The sequence below is a fragment of the Chiloscyllium plagiosum genome, unplaced genomic scaffold (genome assembly GCF_037043375.1).
Source record: "Chiloscyllium plagiosum isolate Xiang-an unplaced genomic scaffold, Cpla_swu_hap1 HiC_scaffold_32, whole genome shotgun sequence".
Lineage (NCBI taxonomy): Eukaryota > Metazoa > Chordata > Chondrichthyes > Orectolobiformes > Hemiscylliidae > Chiloscyllium > Chiloscyllium plagiosum.
Genome location: NW_028270170.1, coordinates 19,310,412 through 19,335,100, shown reverse-complemented (window position 1 = coordinate 19,335,100; position 24,689 = coordinate 19,310,412). Strand labels below are relative to the sequence as shown.

General features: G+C 42.5%; 1 protein-coding gene across 1 annotated transcript in view; it reads left to right on the top strand.

The window, feature by feature from the left end:
* The window catches only part of etv4 (ETS variant transcription factor 4), a 113,434-nt gene extending 89,536 nt beyond the window's left edge, over positions 1-23,898 (top strand). Inside the window, exons 12-13 of the mRNA XM_043675033.2 lie at positions 14,414-14,515; positions 17,591-23,898. Of these exons, the coding sequence (XP_043530968.1) occupies positions 14,414-14,515; positions 17,591-17,812 (324 nt within the window). The 3' untranslated portion in view covers positions 17,813-23,898. The remainder of the gene's footprint in view (positions 1-14,413; positions 14,516-17,590) is intronic.
* The last annotated feature ends 791 nt before the right edge of the window (positions 23,899-24,689 follow it).

The window sequence follows — 24,689 nt, the reverse complement described above, 5'->3', positions numbered from 1 at the left end:
CTTTTTTTCATCATTTATATGATTGATTTGGACATGACCGTTGGCGATATGGTAAGTAAGTTTGCAGATGACACCAAAATCAGTGGTGTAGTGGGCAACAAAGAAAGTTATCTCAGAGTACAGTGGGACCTTGATCGGATGGGCAAATGGGCCAAGGAGTGGCAGATGAAGTTTAATTTAGTTAAGCATAAGCGGCTGCATTTTGATAGGGCAAATCAGGGCAGGACTTATACACTTAATGGTGGGGAATGTTGCTGGAAAAAAATACACCTTTTTTCATAGTTACTTGAAAGTGGTAGACAGGATAGTGGAAAAAAAGGCATTTGGTACATTTATCTTTATTGGTCAATGCATTGATTATAGGAGTTGAGAGTCATGTTGTGGCTGTACAGGACATTGGTTAGGCCACTATTGGAACATTGCATTCAACTCTAATCTTCCTGCTATAGGAAAGATGTTGTGAAACTTAAAATGGTGCAGAAAAGATTAACAAGATTGTTGTCAGGGTTGGAGTGTTTGAGCTACAGGGAGAGGCTGAATAGGTGGGGCTATTTTTCCTGGAAGGTGAAGGGTGACCTTTATAGAAATTTATAAAGTCATGAGGGGCATGGATAGGGTGAATAGCCAAGGTCTTTTCCCCAGGGTAAGGGTGGCCAAAACTAGAGGGGATAAGTTTAAGATGAGAAGGGAAAGATTTAAAAGGGACCTAAGTGGCAATGTTTTCACACAGAGGGTGGTGTGTGTATGGAATGAGCTGTCAGAAGAGGAGTGGAGGCTAGGACAATTACAACATTTTAAAAGGCATCTGGATGGGTATATGAATAGGAAGGGTTTAGAGGGATAGCGGGCCGAATGCTGGCAAATGGGACTAGACCTCTTTAGGATACCTGGTCAGCATGGATGAATTGGACCGAATAGTCTGTTTCTGTGCTGTAATTCTCTATGATTCTATAATGGTGGACTCTTGGTAGCAATGTTTTCTGTATTAGGTTGAAATATAGCGTATTTTAACTCTCTCAGAAACAGAATTAGAAGAAGTTATTAACATCTTCAATAATCAACTCTTCATTAAACTTGAAGCTATAATACACAAGGAAAGCATTAACCACAGTTTTTAAGTTGGTACAAGGAACTGGCAGAAGTTAGCAACAAAAGTATTCCCCCTCCCTTCAAAATAATGGACACACACTTCTATATATAAAAAGCCAGCATCCTAAAGACAACTACAACAGAATAATGAGATCATGGCTAATGCACAAAACTGGAATATTTCTAACCAGTCTGACTCTTAACAATTAAGGATAGGCAATAATTGCCAGCGATGCCCACATTCTGTGAAGTAATTAATAAAAAAGGTTCATACTACTCTTGTTACTGCATCTCAGATTTTTAAGTACAGTAGCTCCTGAACTTGTACTGCCTTAAACTAGATATCCCACATTTATTTACATAAATTAATTACCTCAGTGATTTTAAAGTTGTTTTTTCCAATCCCATTTAGTTGATTGTCTTTTGACAGGTTTCAAACTATCCTTTCCACATGGCAGAATCCATCTTCTCCAATGGACTCCTATTGCAGTCTCCTTCTGTACCTTCTCCACTCCCCTGTTTCAGCCTCCTTTTCACCCCAGCTTGCAGCCTTTTTCTCCTCCACCCAGAGATCTATTACTGCCATTGCTCCACATCCCCAAACATGATGAACATAATCTTGGATCTAGCACGGGGGCTAGATCCTGGCTCAATGAAATGTGACTCCCAGAAATGTTGTCTGCGATCTCTCATTTTCCTAACTGTCTTGAGGTAACAGGTAATCAGCAAGGCATGCAGGGGAGAAGCAACCTGCGAATGGAGGGGCAGCTCGTCGCCATTTCCTCCCATTTTGTTTACACTGGTGACTTTTCTCTGATTAAGCCTCAGGTGAGGGGAAATGTTGAGAAGGAGAGTCCTTCATTGAAACCTCAGCCAGTGCAGAAATTGAACCCACACTGTTGGCATTACTCCGCATCACAAATCAGCCACCCAGTCCACTGAGCTAACCAATGCCCAGAGTTTGGATGAGACTATGACTCAAAACACATTACAAAGTGGGAACCATTGGAAAGCATCCCCTCTCTCCAAACCAATATAGTTTTTTAAAGCACCGCATCTCTCTCTCTTGCTTTTTTTAGAACCTGCTCAGCCTTGAATGGACTTTGATCATCAAGCTTGAAGGTGTAAGCCATTCACACAAAAACCCAATAAAAGCTACATTCTAAGCGATTACCAAGAACAAACTTAAATTGTTTGCATTATCAGTGCCTTCTAAACAAGTACAGTCAGTTCTGCTATAATGTAAATTGGCTGTAGCACGATTGAAGAGTTTTTGTAGAGCACGAACTTTCCTTACCTGTATTGGATATAATGTGGTTCCAGCCCCATTGGTTTAAATGGTGCTGCTATTAAGCGATTTCCTTATACAATGGGATCGCACGGGAAAGGAACTATCATGTTATATCAGGACAGACTGTACTGATGATGCCTCTGTTAGAATCTGGGTGGAATCCTCATTGCTTGAGGCAAGTGTTTGATGTTTACAGGAACTATATTGATAGGAAAGAGCAGCATCTTTTAGAGAGGTTTAAATATGACTGAAAACGTGGAAGAGTCAAGATGGAAAAATTGACAGAGGTAGATGCATCAGGCACAGTTACAGGAGGTATGTATGACACAGGAAATGTGTACTTTGGCAAAATTTTTAAATAAAGTAGACTAAGATTGAAACAAAAATACACATTTGAAAGAAATAATAAAAGAAACTGTTATAAAAGGCCTGACTGAGCTCACTTGCGCATTGCTTGTCAAAGCTTTTCTGTACATTAGCAATTAAAAGAGCCATAATACACTATCTAAGTTGATAATATTTCGATACAGTCGGATCATTTCAAAACCAGTCTGTGGTGAATAGTGTTAGACTACAATGCAGCTTAGTTAAGGAAGGTGCTGTTGAAGTTGAACAACAGTGTGTTTTTTGTCATATATATGAATGATTTGGATGTGAACATAATTAGTAAGTTTGCAGCTGATGCCAAAATTGGAGGTGTAGTGGACAGCGAAGAAGGTTACCTCCGAGCACAACAGGATCTTGATCAGATGGACCAATAGGCCGAGGAGTGGCAGATGGAGTTTAATTTAGATAAATGTGAGGTGCTGCATTTTGGAAAGGCAAATAAGGATAGGATTTATACATTTAATGTTAAGGTTCTGGGGCATGTTGCTGAATGAAGACTCCGTGGAGTGCATGTTCAAAGTTCTTTGAAAGTGGAATCTCAGGCAGATAGGATAGTGAAGAAGGCATTTGGTATGCTTTCCTTTATTGGTCAGAGCATTGAGTACAGTAGTTGGGAGGGCATGCTGCAGCTGTACAAGACATTGGCCACTTTTGGAATATTGTGTGCACTTCTGGTCTCCCTCCTATAGGAAGGATGTTGTGAAACTTGAAAGGGTTCAAAAAAGATTTACAAGGATGTTGCTAGAGATGGAGGGTTTCAGCTGCATGGAGAGTCTGATAAGGCTGGGGCTGTTTTCCCTGGAGCATCGGAGGCTGAGAGGTAACCTTATAGAGGTTTATAAAATTGAGGGGCATTGATAGCGTAAATAGACAAGGTTTTTCCCTGTGGTGAGGGAGTCCAGAACTAGAGAGCATAGGTTTAGGGTGAGAGAGGGAAAATTTTTAAAGGGACCGAGGGGGCAATCTGCTCACAGAGGGTGGTGTGTATGGAATGAGCTGCCAGAGGAAATGGTGGAGGCTGGTACAATTACAGTATTTAAAAGATAGCTGGGTGGGCATATGAATAGGAAAGGTTTAGAGGGAGATGGGCCAAGTGTTGGCAAATGGGACTCAATTAATTTAGGATATGTGGTCAGCATGGACGAATTGGATTGAAGGGTCTGTTTCTGTGCTGTACATGTCTGACTCTCGACCTAAGTGAGTTATAATCACAAGAGTAATACAGATTAGAATACTTAGTGTGGAAACAGGCCCTTCGGCCCAACAAGCCCACACCGACCCTCCGAAGAGCAACCCACCCAGATCATTCCCCTACATTTCCCCCTTCATTTAACACTACGGGCATTTTAGCACGGCCAATTCACCTAACCTGCACATTTTTGGATTGTGGGAGGAAACCGGAGCACCTGGAGGAAACCCACGCAGACACAGGGAGAATGTGCAAACGCCACACAGTCAGTTGCCTGAGGGGGGAATTGAACCCAGGTCTCTGGCACTGTGAAGCAGCAGTGCTAACCAACAGTTGATGAAAACTGTTCAGCCTGTCCTTGTTGATCAATCTGTTAAGGGTCTAATTGTGTTTCCCTCCCACCACACCTCAGCCAACTGTTTCTTAAATTACTCCAGTTTTTAATCTCCTATAACCTACCTAGATTCTGTTTCAAGTGGTGATCTTCTTTCGACAAAGAAATATCTCCATTTCTCTCTTGGAAGTTTCAATTTCAGACATTTGAATTTTCAAGTTTGATCTAAAGCAAATTGATTTTTTTTTTTGCTGTCATGATGTCACCCGTGTAGGAGCCAAAACCAATTTGAGGAGGGAGCCATTACATTTATTACCAGCCGAACACAAGACAAATGAACCAATTACAACAAAAGTCACACCATCAGCTAAAATGGAACTGAGCTAATCATGACATCGTCAAAAAGCTGACATTCATTACTAAACTGAATCTCAAATGGTTGAGTACAATCCTAACCAGTTAGGAAGAAGACTCAAAATTAAAACCAAATGCAGGTCATTCTGTTATAATGTGCGTTTTGTCAACGCGAATTGGCTGCAATGCGATTGATGCATAGGGGTCATTGTTTCTAAAGCGCAAAATTGTAAAATGTGTGTTGGCTATAACGCAGTTACATCGCCAACACTTTAAGTGCTATTTTTATTGCACGATTTTTATATAGCTCAGGGTCACACAAGAACGCAACCATCGCATTATAGCCTGTATCGTTTTTAAAGAAGCTTTAAATTCCACTTTTATATGAAAATACTTGCTGGGACTCAAATTCTAAATCAAAGATTACATTTGTGCTATCTTTGAATATGTTGAGAACCCTTTTGCCCACAAAGACATCATACCTCTCCCCCCCCCCCCCCCCCCCCCCCCAAATAATTGCTTGATTTCATCCCTGCTTTAGTCCATCTGCTGATGAAACCTCGTTGCTGGTATATCCGAATGTGACTGTTTTAATGTACTTCTGGCCAACATCCAAATTCTTTCTGTCGATAAACTTGAGCTCATCCAAAACTCTGCTCTCTGTGTCCTAACTTGCACCAAACTCCTTTCATCCATCACCTTGTGCTGCCAATTATGCAATGCTATAAACTTCTTAGCCTTGTTCTCGAATCTCACTGTGATCTTGCCCCTCTCTATCTCTGTAATCTTCTCCAGCACCAAGTAAACTTGCATTGCTCTGCAATACCTACAATTTAAAGTGCTCCACCATTGATGGTTGTGCCTTCAGTTGTGAGACAAAAGCTTCAAAAACGCCTTTTCTAAATCCCTCTACCTCTCATCTCCCTTTCTTCTTCACAACACTCCTTCAGACCTCTTTGACTGATGTTTTGGGTCATCTGCTTTAATATATCCTTTTGTGGCTCAAATTTTAGTTTATAATGTTCCTGTGCAGCATCTCGGAACTCTTTATTACATTTAAAGCTGGTACATAAATACAAATTATTGTTGTGGTCTTACACCCCTTTCACATGATCTGGTCCAAAATCAAATGGAATCCACTTCCAGATGCTTTGTATAAACATCTTGAAGAGAAATTTTACAAAATGGCACTTACTAGGAACAGATCTTAGGAATTTCACTACAAATTCCCCAGATTTTCTATCCACTAATATGTGTCAGTCAATTGTAACATGGACACAAAATGAGCTGAGTGACAGGAAACAGAGAAATAATGGTCAATGGATAGTTTTTGAACTGGATGAATGTTTGTAGTGAAATTCCCCAAGGGGTGATAATGGGACCCTTGTAACCCCTGCTATATATTAAGGATCTGGATCTTGGTGCACAGGGGACAAAAACGTGGAATAATTGTAAGGAGGAGAGTGTAGAACTCCAGATGACATGGACAAGTTGGTGAAGTGGGGAGATAGGTGGCATATGAATTTCAAAGCACAGAAGTGTGAAATGATGCATTTTGGTAAAAGGAACATTGAAAGGCAATATAAAGTTGGGGGTAGAATTCTAAAGGAGGTGTAGCAGCCAAGGGACCTGGGTGTATAGAGCACAGATCACAAAAAGTGGCAAAATAGGTGGAGAGTAGTAAATAAAATATGATATCCTTGGCATTATTAATAGGAGAATAGGTTACAAAATCAAGGAGGTGATGTTGAACCTGTATAAGACACTTGTTAGACTTCCACTGGAGTACTGTGTGCAGTATGGTCACCAAACTATTGGAAGGATGTGAATGCATTGGACAGAGAGCACAAAAGCAGTTTATAGGAATGGTTTCAGTGTTAGGGAACTTCAGTTATGAGGAAAGATTGAAGTTCTTCTTGAAAAGAAGAAGGCTGAGCTGCGAGTTGATAAAGTTTTCAAAATTGTGAGCAGGCTGACAAGAGTATATAGGGAGAAACTTACCGCTTGGGAAAGGAACAAGAACAAGGGGGCATAGATTTAAAGTGATCTCCAAAAGAAGCAAGGGTGAAGTTAGTAGAAACATTTTCAGTCAGCAGCAAGTCAGGATCTGGAATGCACTTCCTCAGGGTATGGTGGAGGCAGCTTCAATGAAGCATTCAAGAGGGCATTGGATAATTATTTGGAGAGAAATAGTGTGTAAGCTTATGCAAAACAGGAAGTTGGCACCAGTTAAATGAGCATAATTATCGGGCTTGTGCAAGCACGATGGGCCAAATGGCATCCTGCTGTGACTTATGCCTGAATTCCCAATTTGAGTTTCCAGTAATCAAGGAAGTGAATTCCTCACTGGAATTACAGCTTTCTAAACTTAAATGCTTCTACTTACATTGATTAGAAAATTCTTACAATCTGTTCAAGATGTTATAGCACACCTCTGGAGCAGATGGGACTTAAACTTGGGCTTCATGGCTCAGAGGTAGAGACATTACCCACTGCACCGCAAGAGCCATTGCTATTTCTGTTACAAACAGAATGGAGGACGTCACTTCCGCCCCTCACAATTCCTCATGCACCACATGTGACATCACTTCCGCCCCTCACATCATCGCTGATGTCACACGCTCAGTGACCTCCGCCTCCCCCCACTGCCGTGTTCGCCACCACTTCCAACGCCACTCACCTGCGTTCTGCTGACATGCCCCCCACAGTCACTATCCCCATCCCCCCAGGACCCTGAGGGGAATCCCTGCTCATGACTCCACCCCCATTCCCCCCACCACCATGCCCACTCCAGTTACAGGCTCCGCTTCTACTCCCAGCTCCACACCCACACCAGGCCCTAGCTCTCAGCCCTGCCAAGTTTTCACCATCCCTCCAGACCTCCCCCTCACTGAGGACGAATGATCAGTCCTCAGCAAAGGACTCCCCTTCATCCCCCTCCGCCCACGCATCAATGAATTTAATACATGCCGTGACGTCGAACAATTCTTCCGTCGCCTCCGCCTCAGAGCTTACTTTTATAATCAGGACTCCCGTCCACCTTCCGAGGACCCCTTCACCTGCCTCCAATAGACTCCATCCACCTGGACACCCCATACTGGCCTATTACCTGTCCTCGACCTCTTCATTTCCAACTGCCGCCGGGACATTAACTGCCTCAACCTGTCTACCCCCCCCCCCCCACCTCTCACCCTCACAACGCACAGCCCTCCAATCCCTCTGCTCCAATCCCGACCTCACCATCAAACCAGCAGATAAAGGGGGCGCAGTGGTAGTCTGCTGACTTCTACACTGCTGAAGCCAGACACCAACTCGAGGACACCTCCTCCTACCACCCCCTTGACCATACCCCACCCCCCCATCACCAAACCATCATCTCCCAGACCATACAGAACCTCATCACCTCAGGAGATCTCCCACCCACAGCTTTGAACCTCCTAGTCCGGGAACCCCGCACTGCCCGGTTTTACCTCCTTCCCAAGATCCACAAGCCTGAGCACCCTGGCCGACCCATTGTCTCAGTATGCTCCTGCCCCACTGAACTCATCTCTACCTACCTTGACACTGTCCTATCCCCACTAATCCAGGAACTCCCCACATACGTTCGAGACACCACCCCTGCCCTCCACCTCCTCCAAGACTTCCGTTTTCACGGGCCCCAACCCCTCATCTTCACCATGGATATCCAATCCCTGTACACCTCCATCTGCCATGACCAGGGCCTACAAGCCCTCCGTTTCTTCCTCTCCCGACGTCCCCAACAGTATCCTTCCACCGACACTCTCATTCGTTTTGCCGAACTGGTCCTCACCCTTAACAACTTCTTCTTCGAATCCTCCCACTTCCTCCAGACCAAAGGGGTAGCCATGGACACCCGTATGGACCCCAGCTATGCCTGTCTGTTTGTTGGCTACGTAGAACATAGCCATCTTCCGTAATTACACCGGCACCACTCCCCACCTCTTCCTCCGCTACATTGATGACTGCATTGGTGCCACCTTGTGCTCCTGTGACAAGGTTGAGTAATTCATCAACTTCACCAACACATTCCACCCTGACCTTAAATTTACCTGGACCATCTCTGACACCTCCCTCCCCTTCCTGGACCTCTCCATCTCTGTTAATAACAACCGACTTGACCCCGACATTTTTTTACAAACCCACCGACTCCCACAGCTACCTGGATTACACCTCTTCCCACCCTACCTCTTGCAAAAATGCCATCCTGTATTCCCAATTCCTCTGCCTCCGCTTATCTGCTCCCAGGAGGACCAGTTCCACCACAGAACACACCAGATGGCTTCCTTCTTTAGAGACCGCAATTTCCCTTCCCACGTGATCAATAATGCCCTCCAACGCATCTTGTCCACAACCCGCACCTCTGCCCTCAGACCCCACCCCTCCAACCATAACAAGGACAGAACCCCCCTGGTGCTCACCTTCCACCCTACCAACCTTTCCATAAACCAAATCATCCGCCAACATTTCCGCCACCTCCAAACGGACCCCACCACCAGAGATATATTTCCCTCCCCACCCCTTTCTGCCTTCCCTCCGTGACTATCTGGTCAAGTCCAAGTCCACGCCCGCCCCCCCCAACAGCCGACCCTCCCATCCTGGCACCTTCCCCTGCCACCGCAGGAATTGCAAAACCTGCGCCCACACCTCCTCCCTCCCCTCCATCCAAGGCCCCAAAGGAGCCTTCCACGTCCACCAAAGTCTTACCTGCACATCCACCAATATCATTTATTGTATCCTTCGCTCCCGATCCAGTCTCCTCTACATTGGGGGAGACTGGATGCCTCCTAGCAGAGTGCTTGAGGGAACATCTCTGGGACACCCACACCAATCAACCACACTGCCCTGTGGCCCAACATTTCAACTCCCCCTCCCGCTCAGCCGAGGACATGGAGGTCCTGGGCCTCCTTCACCGTCGCTCCCTCACCACCAGAAGCCTGGAGGAAGAACGCCTCATCTTCCGCCTTGGAACACTTCAACCCCAGGTCATCAATGTGGACTTCACCAGTTTCCTCATTTCCCCTTCCCCCAACTCACCTCAGTTCCAAACTTCCAGCTCAGCACTGTCCCCATGATTTGTCCTACCTGCCTATCTTCCTTTCCACCTATCCACTCCACCCTCCTCCCCAACCTATCACCTTCATCCCCACCCCCACTCACCTATTGTACTCTATGTTACTTTCTCCCCACCCTCCTCTCATTTATCTCTCCACCCTTCAGGCACTCTGCCTGTATTCCTGATAAAGGGCTTTTGCCCGAAACGTCGATTTTCCTGCTCCTTGGATGCTGCCTGAACTGCTGTGCTTTTCCAGCACCACTCTATTCCGGGACCAGGTGGATTTGCCAATCCACACAGATACTCCCTAACTTTGTCAAATGCCAGTTCCACAGGCAACAAACTGAAAGAAATGTGGATGAGAGAATTTTATATAGGGACTGTTGATTCTTCATATTTTCTTTGCTGTGCTTCAATCAGCTTCTGTTTGATTTCACGAAAAGTGAGGTGGAAATCTTAGTGAACTGACTATTATGTGCCACTTTCATGAACGCATGTTTCAGTTAAACGCTCACCGCTATGTGTCAGTTTGGGGCCCACATGCTCAGAGCAGAATGCAGAGGGCAATTGATTCTTTGGTATTCACTACCAGAGGAAGACATTGAGGGCAAAACATTGTGTTTTTCAGGATAGAGGTAGATATAACTCCCGTGGCTAAAGGGATATGGGGGTAGGGTGGGATTAGATAACTGAGCTCAATGATCTGTGATCAAATGGTGGAGCAGGCTGGAAGGGTCAAATGGTCTCCTCCTGCTTCTATCTCCTATATTTCCATGCTGTGTTCCATCTGCCAATGTTTCTGGGGGATGGACTGGGGGGAAATCCCGATCAACTGGTGGATTAACTGTTGCAGTGCTGCCCAGTCTATAGCCAAACGCCACTTATGGAGTGCAGAACCTCGTGCTTGGGAACACACAGAAGATTCAGTCAGAGCAGGAATCGGCAGTGCAATGTGGAGACTTCATAATCTGCCAGTTTCCATTAGGAACTGACTATGGTTTTGCCATCTTGGGATTTGTGTGCAATAGTGTCTATTTTCCCAGCAGTGCTGTTTAATACATGGGTGTATCAATTAATGCACTGCAATTGAGCAGTACTCTTACAAAGTTTCATTATGGAAGATAGACTTGCCAAGATATTCACTTTGTTAAGCTAGTGTTTGACTTGATTTATAATGCTCGTTATAATGTAATATTTCAAATTTCTTCAGAACAAGGCAACAACATTTGAGTGACACTTGTGGATGTTAATTTGAGTTATTGGAACAGGAACTTTTAGACCATGAAATAAAATCCATGGTTCAATTCTGATAAATTGTTCCATTTAAATAGTTTTTCAGATATGTTCTGCTCACATTAGAATTGCCTAAAACTCCTAAGGGCATATGAAGTCTATTAATTAGTCACAATTCACATAAGCCTACAATTTTCAGTGTTCTGTCCAGTCACTCCATTTGGTGCTTGGTTCCACAGATAAAGTTTTCCAATAAATCATCCATATTTAGCCATTTAAAACTTAAAGTATGAACATTAGCATGATTTTCTATTTATTTCTTGTTAGTGCTTTTCAGTTTTAGTCCATTATGATTTGGTGTATGACTTTGGTATTAATTATCGTGTTATCTCTTGGCTATCGAATACAGCTAGCCAACATCATGTTTGAGAGGCACCCGTAGGCTTGGGGTTTTTTTTTCAAGGGTGGGTATGACATTTGCTGAAAGAACAGCTATTGGCTAGCTGACACCTTGTCCCAAGATCCCTGCACGTGTTGCTGTTAAGGTGGCTGCTGAAAAGCATTAAGGAGGGGTTTCGTGGTGGTGGTCCCTTTTTTGAATGATTTCTCCTGCTTTCATATCGAGTACTGTTCAGTCCCCATTCTGCCAGAAAAGTCCAGTTAGAATATAGCAACTCCACAGAGCAGAAGGTTTTATCTGCACCACACGGCTCAGTGATAATGACATTAGTATTGCTTGACCTGTTAGCATTTGTGTAATTTATAGGTTGTTGCTTCTGATGATATTGGCTATTCTAATACCTCATCAAAACATCCATTTTGTGTATGTTGACTATTGGCATTGACAGGCTATTAATCTGTGTGTACATCACAAGCTCACCCTGGCTGTTTATGTGCACTGTGGAACTACGCAATGGATACCAGTGGGAAATGGAAATTCCCATGGAGTTTCTTTTCTCACTGGTCCAAGGCCTTCTCTGATAAGCCCAAATCTATTGAGATAAACTATCTTTGTTGATTGGACCATGTTCCCTACTGAATAGTTTGGTACAGTAGCACCCACAATCTGTTAACATTGCAAGGTATGCCTCCATGCTGAAACCCTGGGACCCATGCATCATCCATGAGGAGCTATTGCTTTCTTCTGGGCCATGTATCATTTTTATTTGCTGACATGAAAATGGCATCATTCTGTACCCAGGGCCAGGTGCTGACAGTTTAAAAAAATCAACATTTACATCAAAGCAATAAACTGAGGAGATCAGGGACATGCCCATTAGTGTCAGTCGGTGATTGATGACTCCATTTAACAAAGTTACTCTCCCTTGGTGTTCAGAGCTTCCAAAAAGCATTGTGCATTTGAGGCCACATTGTTAAACAAAGACCTGTTGGTTAATGCAGTTCAATTATTTAACCCTTGGGACATCTGCCTTTAGACTGCCCTTTCGGGGGAAAAGTATTAACTAGCTTATTTATATACAATTTTGCACACACAGGTAAATGGAAATTCTGATCTCTGCTTCTCTAATATTACTCACCAGAGGTTGTCACAAACGCCCACCGACTATACACATGTAATGTGACTTACCACATTACAATGTGTACATAGTGGCCATGTCCAGTTATCCAATCACACTCCTTGTCTAAGGTTCCACCCAGAGAATGACCCTGCGGCTGAGCTATTGTTGGCTGTGAGAGTCCATTAGTTGTTCCCCAGGTGATGCCTTAAAAATGGGATGACAACTTTGGAAAAATGTGGAAGCAAAGCGTAAGCACTCGGACATGGATCCAATTCTTTGACGAGTTTAAATATGATTGCTTTCGCTGACTAGCCATTTCTTAGAAATAACGTTGCATTATAGTTTCTTTTAATAACTAGTGAGAAATTCTACAGTCTCTTCTGTTGTAAAGTCTTGTCTGTGCCAATATTCTCTCTTGCTACTAAAGCCCTTGTGGGGTTTTGCTCACACAGCCGCTCATACTGACCAGTCTCTTATCCAGGGGACCATTCCTTCTGCCATGGATTAGATTTAACATTGAGTGTTGACCGATGACTCTGCAGCTGAATCCACAGATGCTCTCCCACTGGCACCTTCTGGGCACCAATGGAGCGAGTGCTGCGTGTCAGGAGTGCCATCTTGATCTGAGATGGTGGGGCAGACAAGTCCTTAACATAAGGACCTAATGATGACCATGAAACCATTGTCAGTTGTCAGAAAAATCTATCTGTGCTCATAAATGTCCTTCATGGAAGGAGACTGCTTGCCTGGTCTGACCTACTTGTGATTCCAGACCCGCAATAATGTGGTGACTCTTAACTGTCCTTGAGCAAGTTAAGCATGGACAATAAATGTTGGCTTGACCAATGCCCATGTCCTGTGAATGAATTTTTTAAAAATGAGCTAAGATCTAATGGAATAGCAGAGCAAGTCCAGAGACTAAGTGACCTAGTGCTGTTCCTAATTCTTGTGATTGTATGTTACATCAAGAATATTCATCTCTGTCATGCTGAAAATTTTCTTAAAGTAATTTGACCCCTAAGTCCATGGTCATGTGGATTGGTTGTATCAGCTACACTTCGAGCAGCTATTTCTCCAAAGTAACAGCTGTGTATTACTCTGCTTACATTGTGAAAGTGAGGACTACAATTTTAACAAAAGTGAAACAAAACTCAATGGTGCCGAATGAATCTTTTAAACATAATTAAAAGCCGGAAATGTGAAAGAAAACAAAGTTCTGGAAAAGCACAGACACTTTGTCAACATCTGTAAAGAAAAAGTTACATTTCAAGTTGTACTCAGAACAAATGCAAAAGGGTGCGCATCCAAACTGTTGACTTACAGGTGAATGCAGACTGAGGCTTTTAGGTTTCTAGGCCCAGGGGATCTGCTGTATTGTCTTATTTAATGATAACCACTTTTTAGTGTTGCTGATTAAACCTACATAGACTTCTGCATTCAAAGTTGTATTGCCATGAGGCCAATTATAAAATATCGAATCCATTTTCTGCCACTCTTCATAACTTGTGTTTTTTTTATTGTTTTTGGGACGTGAATATTGCTGACACAGACAATGATAATTGCCCATCACTATGATCCCTCAAGAAGGTAGCTGTGAGGGAGGACAGAAAACGCAGACCCCCAGTGGTGTTCCTGCCCTAGGCTCCTGTTATTGTGCCTTGATATACCTCCTATCTTGTGCCCTAGTTACAAACCACCTTGAAATGGTACAATCCCTGAAGTATCAATACATCTGCAGTGCACTTTTCTATAGCAGGTTAGGTGACATTCCTGTGTCATTTCTGTGGGCAGTTAAGATTCAGCAACATCACTGTGTGGACCTGGAGCCACCTGTAGGCCAGACTGGTTAAGAAATGTGATATCCTTCCCTGAAAGGTGGCAAATACCAGAAACCTTCTCTTATTTTTGTGCACGCGTTGAACAAATGATTTTCTTTCTATAGGTGGCAAGATTGTGGGGAATGCAAAAGAACCGACCAGCCATGAACTATGATAAACTTAGCCGTTCACTTCGCTACTATTATGAGAAGGGGATCATGCAAAAGGTAAGTTCAATGTAATTATTAAAGTGATCATTTTATTGTGACTAGCAGCCACATCAAATCAGACCATTTTCTTTTGTAAAGATTAAACTGAGCCCCCACCCAATAAACCTTTGCATAAATTGCATGACCAGCCTCCTGACTCCCTGCCAATCAACTAACTCTCTAATTATGCACATCTCCTGATCACATTCCTTATTTTAGACTTTAACACACTTCCTTTTACACAACATTGGATAAGACTGCAACTTCCAAAAGCCATGTCATAGACACATTCCAATCTAGACAGGAATGCAACCACTGGGTCCAAAGTTTCAGTTTCAGTTCTACAGTTGAATCTAATAGAATTCCTACTGGCGAAAAAGGCCATTTGGCCCATAGAGTCAGCATCAACCCTCCGAAAAGCATCACATCCAGACCCAAGCCCCTACCCTATTCCTGTAAACTGTGTTTCTCATAGCTAATCCACCCAACCTGGACACTATGGGACAATTTACCAAGGCCGATCCATCTAACCTGCACGTCTTTTGGACTGCGGGAGGAAACTGAAGCACCCAACGGAAACCCCTACAGACACTGGGAGAACGTGCAAACTTCATATAAACAGTTGTCTGCGGCTGGAATGGAATCCTGTTCCCAGGCGCTGTGAGGCAGCAGTGCTAACCACTGAGCCACTGTGCTGCCTGAAACCAACTCCCCAATTCATATTAAGTAAAATTCAGCAAGGGTCATCTTAGACTGTGATAGGGATGCAGCGGGATTGCCAATTAATCAACCTTGTCAAGGTGGGATGTGGTGGGAGAGAGCATAATGGGCAGGGATGCAGTCGGAATGAATGTCTCCAGGAAAGTGAGAGTGCGCGGTTTGGGAGCAAGAGTAGACCATTTTACCTCACAAGCCTGCTCTGTATTGTAATAACATCATGGCTGATTTGATCATGGCTTCAACTCTGCTTCTTTGTTAGCCTCCCATAATCCTTAACTCACCAATTGATCAAAACTCAATTTAACTCAGCCTTAAAATTATTTAATGTCCAAGTCTTCACTGCTTTCTGAGGAAGGGAATTCCACTGACTAATGGCCTCTTGGAAGGGGTGGGGAAATTTCTCCTGAGTCTTAACTGCGAGACCCCAAACTGTATCAGAATCAAAAAGTATGGTGCTGGAAAAGCACAACAGGTCAGGCAGCATCCGAGGAGCAGGAGAGTCGACATTTCAGGTATAAGCTTTTTGACTCTGATCTCCAGAATCTGCAGTCCCAAACTGTATCACCCTGTTCTCACCTCATGTATTTCAATAAGATCACCTTTCATATTTAGACTAGATGACTAGATTCCCTTTAGTGTAGGGACAGGCCCTTTGGTCCAACAAGTCCATACCGACCCTCCGAAGAGTAACCCACCCAGTCCCATTTCTCTCTGACGAATGCACCTAACACTATGAGCAATTTAGAATGGCCAATTCACCTGACCTGCACTTCTTTGGACTGTGGGAGGAAACCTGAGTACCCAGAGGAAACCCACGCAGACACGGAGAGAATGTGCAAACTCCACACAGACAGTCGCCAAAGCTGGAATTGAACCTGGGACCCTGGTGCTGTGAGGCAGCAGTGCTAACCACTGAACCACCGTGCTGTCCAATGAGTATAAACCCAACCTGATCAACCTTTCCAAATATGATCCATAACTTTAGGTACAATCTTAAGGAAGCAAACATGTTTTCACCCCTTTTCTTTTAAACCCCTCCCATTCCCATTAAAGTCCAGACTTGATATTATGGTGCCAGAATAGTACGTGACCTGTATGTGGTTAAACTGTAGATTCCCTTGCAATTTTAATTCCTGTCCTCTAGGAATTCTTTGCCCACCAGCTTCCCAAATGATTAGCTGACTGGGTTCAAGAAAAGAAAGTGGAAGCAGTAGGGGAAAGAATAGTTGTTGGCAGGAATGGAAAGTTTGAGTTATGAAGAAAGGCTAGGATGTTTTTCCACTGGAGTGTAGGAGGTTGACAGGTGACCTTATAGAAGTTTATAACATCGTGAAGGGTAGAGATGGAGTTAATGGCAGTTGTCTTTTCCCTAAGATGGGGGGTTTGAAGACTAGGGGGCACATTTTTAAGGTGAGAGGAGAGAGATTTTAAAAAAGACACAAGGGGCAAATGTTTTACACAGAGGGTGGTTCGGACGTGGAATAAACTTCCTGAAGTAGTGGTAGGTATGAATACAATTATAACATTTAAAAGGCATTTGGATAAGTACATGAATAGGAAAGGTTTGGAGGGATGTGGGCAGGTGGGACTAGTTTAGTTTGGGATTATGTTCGGCATGGACTGGTTGGACTGAAGGGTTTGTTTCCGTGCTGTACGATTGACTTAATGGTGAAGTAAGTGTAGAAAATTGATAGTATGATGGGAAGTCTTTATTTCCTGCTTACCACGCAATCTATTCTACTGAAAGCTGGATTGAAACTCTGTCTTAATTTAATATTGTTTTTTAATCAGGAAAGAACACAGTTACATGTTTTCCACACAATCTTCTGGCCCAAGGACTGATCGCATGCTAAAAAATTACAATCTGTCATGAAGGTTCCACTTGGTACTTGGCAGTTCAGGCTTACTTTAAGTCTTGCCTTCCAGTAAGTGACCTGGTGTGGCACTGAGCCACATTTAGATCCTTGCTCTATGCAGTTGTCTAATCCCATCTGAGTCACAATAATTGGCCTTACTTTTCTCTAGCAGAGAGAAGTTAATTAGCCAGCCTTGCGCTGCTGTTCATAGAGCACTGACATGCTCAGGAAGCGCGTGGATGTGCAGGGATCAGCTGAAGACAGGAGAGAGTTTTCTATGATGCCCTCCATAGTCCAATAGCCTGCCAAGATTCATGTCTAAGCTTGCACCTGTTTTATTTTAAAAAGAAGGTTCTGGCAATCATGGAAAATCAATTGCTTCATGAACTGTCAGGGGAGGAGAGGAGAGAACTTGCAAAGAAGTCTGGCACAAACTCTGAATGAGGCATTGTTATCCTCTGTGTACAAAGCAGCTGGGTGCCCTCTGGTGTACTCCAATGACCTTTGTTGTTTGCAGGTGGCTGGCGAGCGATACGTGTACAAGTTCGTCTGTGAACCAGAAGCGCTCTTCTCTTTGGCATTCCCTGACAATCAGCGGCCACTGCTGAAGTCTGAATTTGATCGGCACGTGAATGAAGAAGACACTGTTCCCCTGTCTCATCTGGACGAGAACACCCCCTACATGCCAGATGCTGGCTGCATCAATTCACAGCACTATAACAAAGGATATATGTATTGATCAACAACAAGGAAAATGTTGGGTTTTTAATCTCTCTAATTGCACTGCAATAACTATTAGAAACTGGTAGAAATTATAAGTTAGAATCTGTTGCTTTAAACATACGTATATCAAATAACTGGGGATATAAAGTTGTCCTGTATATGATTTTTAGAGGATTGTTTTGTCTATTTCTTTCTTACATATGTCTCACCCACCACATATACACATTGTGCAAGATTCTTTCATAGTTTGAGGCACGTCTTTTTTTTTAAAAAATTCATTATTCCCAAATAAGCAGCAAATTGATCAAACCCCAACATATATTCTATTTGTTCTTCTCAATTTTTAAAAGAAATCTGCCATATTTATGCGTTTTTAATTGAGTTTCATTGCAAGAGTTTTCTTGTAGAAATCTGCCAGAAATTTTCAGAAATCCGCCCAACATTCAAAGGCTCATGGCTGCTGACTGAACAGATATTCTTCATTTTCTCACTTTGGTCTGTTTCTCTCTCTCTCTGCAGTTGGGACATCTTTGCTTCCTTAGCACTCTAACTTCTAAGTTCTGTGTCTCATCAGCATTGATTAGAGCCATTTATCACACTGGTATTACAGTTGGGGTCTCCGAGTGTAGACTGTGTTTCTGTGTAGCAGAGACTTGTCTGGGAAATAGATATCACAGCACCCCCAAAAATCTAACACATTGGACTCACACCAGAGGATCTAGATTTTAAAAAAGGAATATTTTTATTCTCGAGTTGTTCAAAGAGGAGGGAAAACCTGCTTTGAAAATCGTTAAAACATAAGATGGTTATTGTGATAAACAAAAAAATCTATGGTTGTAATTTGGATGTAAGTTAAGTAAAGTAGAAAATCAACACCTGAGTTAAATGAAACTTCATCTGACTTTAGCAAAATTGAATAGGGGAGTACTGGAAAAGAAGTCCAGAAAAATTCAAAGTGGAACTGCAAAACCCAATATTTACTTGTAAAACAAGCATTATGCATAAAATGCACTAAGTCACTTCCTATCAAATACAAGCGTGTGAAGGTTAACCTAATCTTTGGAATGAACACACCTTTTTAAAATGGGGAAGCGGAGTTCTCTTTGAAATGGGATAATCCTGCTTCAGAATCCAGCAGCCTGCAGTATAAATATTGGGCATTTATAACAATAGTGTACAATCCGCATTAAATCTATGGAGAGTGCATGGATTGTAATCTTGTCACTTCTTATTAGGGATTATCATGTAGCTGCACATTTAGACATTTCATTATTCACTCATTAAGCATGAGTTTGAGATATGGAAGTAAATGATCTGAGTGATGTTATTGAAAGTTACATTACATATCTATCAGCTGGGGAAATAAATTCTCATTCCAGGAATTAGTGGGATCCAGTCAAAAATGTAGATTTTGCTCTCTCTATTTTGAATGAACCATTTTTAAAATAAGTGAGTTCTGTATCTAGTTCCCAGTGAGAACATCCTCATAGCACAAAACCGACAAAAACTTGCACCAGTGAACAATCCCCGAGAGCTGATTGCATTGGAAATGACAACAATGATACTTCTCTGTAGTTGGAATTGGCCTGAATATGGATGGAGGTAATTTTTCTCTCAAGTATGCAATGACCCGACACTGGGTTTGGAATATACCTCTCCCATAAAATGTAGAGCAGTTGGTGGGAGCAGCTGATAATTGGGTGAGTTGGCATCAAAGAGATCCCTGCCCTTTTATTGCCGTCAGAGAAATTGCATTTCAGCCAACCTTCATGCCCCACTGTTCAATGAGACACTTCGGTGATTTAATCAATGACCACTCAAGGGTCTCATCCACCATGAGCTGCAATTACTTCAGCGATATTTGAGATGTGCAGGGGCCAGCCTACCAGAAAGGTAAATCCCTGTCTGTCAATTTGTTTGGATGTGGGGTGGTTTGCGTTAATTTGTACAACACCTAGGGCAAGGCATTGGCCTCCAGGAAGCTCTCTCAAACAGCCCTGAACTTTGGTGATCCTGCACTTGCCTGATGGGAGGGGAGATCTTGCCCTGGCTTTGTAAATCAATGACTATCAGTGAGTTTTCCAATTAGGTGTGTATTCTATCCAAGCTAGGCCACGGACCTCTCCCCAGGAAAATCTTCCACATTTGGACATTGTCTTTAAATGGAAAAATTCTAGTTTGGTATTGAAAACAGACAGTACTTAATTCCTCTTAAACACATTTACCTTGATCAGCCTTAAATACAATACATTCCTGGCTGTGGTGGATATGATCATTGTTATCTTGCCAGCAAAGTTTGAGCTCTTGTTTGGCTTAAACCCAAATAGGTTTATCCACCTGCCTGTGCCTGCAGGTTTTGGAAGGTAGCATTGCTCATTAAAGAGTTACTCTCAGATTATTTATGTCACACTCTCTGAATCATAGCTTTATATTTTCAGCATGTGCCCCATGGTAGAAATAAATTAAACATGAAATTGAGAAGTACAAATGGATCATGTACATTGCCCCCAATGCAATTAGTTGATACTTAGAGTAAGGAGCAAAATTCTGAGGAAGAAAGCTCCAGCAGCCTCATAGTGTTAAGTGAAAATGAGGAATAAATGCCTTGCCAGCCAGCTTTAGAGTCTGTACCAGGTTGAAGGCTTGCTTAAGTCTTTTATTTACTCACAGGTATTAAGGCTCATCATGTTAGTGTGGAGGTGGCATAATATCAGTGAAGTGATTTATTAAACCGTGTGTAGAGTACTGGATGTCTTTATGGCAGAGGAATGGTTAAAGCTACCTCTTGTGTTGACCAATTAATATAATGATGTGTAAAATATTTGCGATGTATTTTAGGTTCACTACTTCACGCATAGAAATGTACTAATCGCTCTTGGCCTGTCCCGTGATGGCCACATTAGTTTAAACTAAGCTGGTCAATTGTTGCTTTCATCCTGTTTCCTTAAGACACTCAGTTGGTCTGAAGGAAAAGTGGCCTAGTGTGGTCACAGGCTTTTCAGTGTAGTCATGAGCCATAACTTTTACTGATATTTGTAGGAATGAGAACTTTGCAAGGAAGCATGGTATTTATAATGCACGGTTAAACAAATTTTATTCCTCAACTGACATTGCCATTTTAGGCAAGTTCAAGCATGTTGCACCTGAAATATGCAAGTTTGGGACAATCAATAGTTTTAAAATTTCTTTTAAAAATCCATTTGTCAAATTAGTGTTTGTACCGATTTTTATTTGTTTTTGAGATCAAGACTGAGATCATTTACTTTGCTGCCATCCTGTAGACAGCAAGATGAGCAAGTAGGTTGTACCCTGCTGTTGTGAATGGGTGTTTTATTTTACATTATGCTTTATAACGTTACTGCAATCTTGGCTGACCTATGTGTCCATTAGATGATGACCTCTGGTAGTTTATCCTGGATGTGCTGACCAAAGGTTGATACCAAGGAGTGAATGCACATCATGAACAAAACAAGAAAAGGAGGACCAAGTTTAAAACACACACTGGTTTCTAGCCTTCTTTCTGCTCTGCCACTGAAAGCATTGATTGCCTGGACACAATTAAATGATACGAGATCCAGAGTGGCATATCTTCATGTATATATTTAGGCAGTGAGTGTGGGCAGTCCATTTAACATTGAGGGCACATTACTATCCAGAATGGCCATACTCTCACACAGCTCCCTGCTGATTTGGGTCACTACTCTAGGATACTGATATAAACATAGAAACTAGGAACAGCAGTAGGCTATTCAGCCCTTTGAATGGCAGAGCATGTTCGATGTGATCATAGATGGTTTGGACGTGCTACATTGCCCATAATCTTCAGGGATGTGTAGGTTAGACACATTAGCCACAGGAAATGCAGAGTTACAGGGATGGGGTAGGGGGAATGGATCTGGGTGGGATGCCTTTCAGAGGGTCGGTGTGGACTTGTTGGACCGAGCGGCCTGATCCTCTATCTCAATGCCATATTCCTGCTGTCTCCCCATACCCTTTTGTTGCCTTTAATGAATCTGTCTTTTTCTTGAATGTCGATGACTTGGTCTTCATAGCCTTCTGTGGTAGAGAATTCCACAGGTTCACTGCCCTTTGAGTGTGGAAATGTTTCCTCATTTCAGTCCAAAATGGTCTACCCTGTACTGAGACTGTGACCATTGGTCTGAGACTCGTCAACCAGGGAAAACATCCTCCATGCATCTAGACAATGCAGCCCTGTTAGACTTTTATTTGTTTCAATCAGATCCCCTCGCATCTTTCTAACTGCTTGTGAGCACAGGCCTAGTATAACCAATCTTCTAGGACAACGTGGTCTCAGCCTAGTGGACTTCTGCTGCACTCCCCCAATGACAAGCAGGTAGGAAGACCAAAATGCATATATTCTACAAACTGAAAATCAAAATTTCTTGTGTTGTCATGATTCAGTTATGTGCTATTTTTGCCAACTCTCACATTGGGAAAGCTATCCCCTCCTTTCTGGTCAGCTAGATAAATGACAGCACAGAGTGTTAATGAAAAACAAACCACCAGTAACCTCCGACTGTAACGCCCACACTGAGTGTGCAGACGCACCTAATGATGTGGTTTGTTCTTCAATAACTAACTATTCAAAGCGTCTTTATCCAGCATGTAGTAAATGCTTTATATAGAATCTGACGGTAGATCCAACAGGGATTTGAGGAGGAATAAGTGGGCAGTGCTGAGATATAAAACCAAAGTTACCAGGATCAATCTGGAGGCTGAACTCACTGCTTAGATTAAATTTTGTGACTCTTGTCCAGCGAGCACAGTTGTCAATTGTAAAACTCACAAGCAGACGAACAGTTGATCACATAGTCAATAAAGAACTATCAACTTCTTGTACCCCATTCCCGCCCTTTCCTTGCCTTCATTGCTGAATTAATTTGCAGAAAATGCCTGCCATGGCTCAGTGGGTCCATGATAAAGTCGTTGCGCCACTTCCATCGGGTCTACATCCCTGAATTGTGTTGGTTTCCAGAGCAAGTGTAGCAAAAAGCACAAACTACTCCCTTCCAGGCTTAAGGAGAAGGGTGGGGGGAAGAGAGGACTAAAGTTCCCTCCCTTTGCTTGTTGTCCACTGGCTCTTGCTGGAGGTCCCTGTGCAAATATTGGACGTATGTCTTCCATCTACAGTTCAATATCTTGCAACGTTTGGTCAAATCTCAAACACATAAGGACCTGTGAAACAGTGCCTCAGCGAAGAGTCAATATACCTTCAGGAAGAGAGATGAGGAATTTGGTCAACAAAATAACATTAGTTTATGTCGAGCAAGAGCCGTTTTCCAGCACTACTTAAGGAAAATGGCATCAATTATCGCAGCAGAGATTATGTAGCATTGTACATATTGCAGATGTTGGTCTCAATTGTCTTAATTTGTAAAACTGTTATGGGAAGTGGGGCATTGTTTTTTTAAAAAAAAAACACACGTCTTTCAAAGGGAATGATTTAGTGCTGGGGGTGAGAGCTAACTTTTGGTTTCTGATATCTAAGCTCTCCTTTTACTTGAACCCAGAATCCAATTGCATCCCAGGATAGGTTGAAAGCCTGTCTGCTCGCTTGTGTGCAAAATGAGTTTCAATCTTTGTGTCAATCAGCAGAGTTCACAGGCCAGCAATTTTACCCACAGGAACCATTATGTTATCCAAAGTAGGAACAATTAATATGATGGGATACAGTGAGAGTTACTGTTCCGGTTGAAGCTAGTAGGAGCTTGGAACCACATCTCTATGTGCCGTATCTCCATCCAGAATGCTTTTAACTGACATTTAAGTTTAGGCAGGAAAGTGGATGTACTCCAGTACTGTTATCCCCATCCCAACTCCATTAATCTGCAAGGTCTGTTTACATCGATTTTCAATTGATGTATTTTAATGATCGGATGAGCCTAAGATTTACTGTACCATTATTATTTCTTTTATTGAGTAGCTTGATAAAATAAAGTGATCATGCATTTGTAAATAATGTAATCTGTTTTTCAAGGATTTTTGCATAAAATAGTTCAATGATGAATTGACTACAAATGTCGTAGTTGCAATTCATTTGTAAATGAATATTAATCAATAAATTGAAACCATTATACACTCTGTCATTACCAGATTAACTAGTTTTTTTTTATAAAAAGACATTCTTAACCCAAGTAATTTCTACTTTATCAATCAGATAGTTTGGGGTTTTTAGTAATTTTATGGATGTGGGTTTGCTCGCTGAGCTGGAAGGTTATGTTTCAGCCGTTTCGTCACCATACTAGGTAACATCATCAGTAAGCCTCTGGATGAAGCATTGGTGGTATAGCCTGCTTTTTATTTATGTGCTTAGGTGTCCTTGGCATGGTGACATCATTTCCTGTGGTGATGCCATTTTCTGTTTTTTTTCTCAGGAGTTGGTAAATGGGTAACATCAACTAGCCACAAAAAGACATGACCCACTCTCACCAGTATCTTTCTATAGATGAGGAAGGACACTAATTTGACTGGGACAACACATCCATCCTAGGACAAGCCAAACGGAAGTGCGCAAGAATTCCTAGAAGCATGGCATTCCAACTGGAACTCTATCAACAAACACATTGACTTGGATCCCATTTACCACCACCAGAAAAAGAACAGGAAATGACATCACCACAGGAAGTGATGTCACCAACCCAAGGAAACCTAACACACACAAATAAAAAGCGGGTCATACCACCAGTGCTTCATTTGGAAGCTCACTGATGGTGTTACCTAGTATGATGATGAAACGTCTGAAACCAAACCTTCCGGCTCAGTGAGCAAACCTAAATCCAGAAACTCAACCTGAGCTATAAATTCTCTCAAAACTTGCTAACATTCATTTTATGTCAAATATTTAAAAGAATTCACAAACAATAATTTCATTT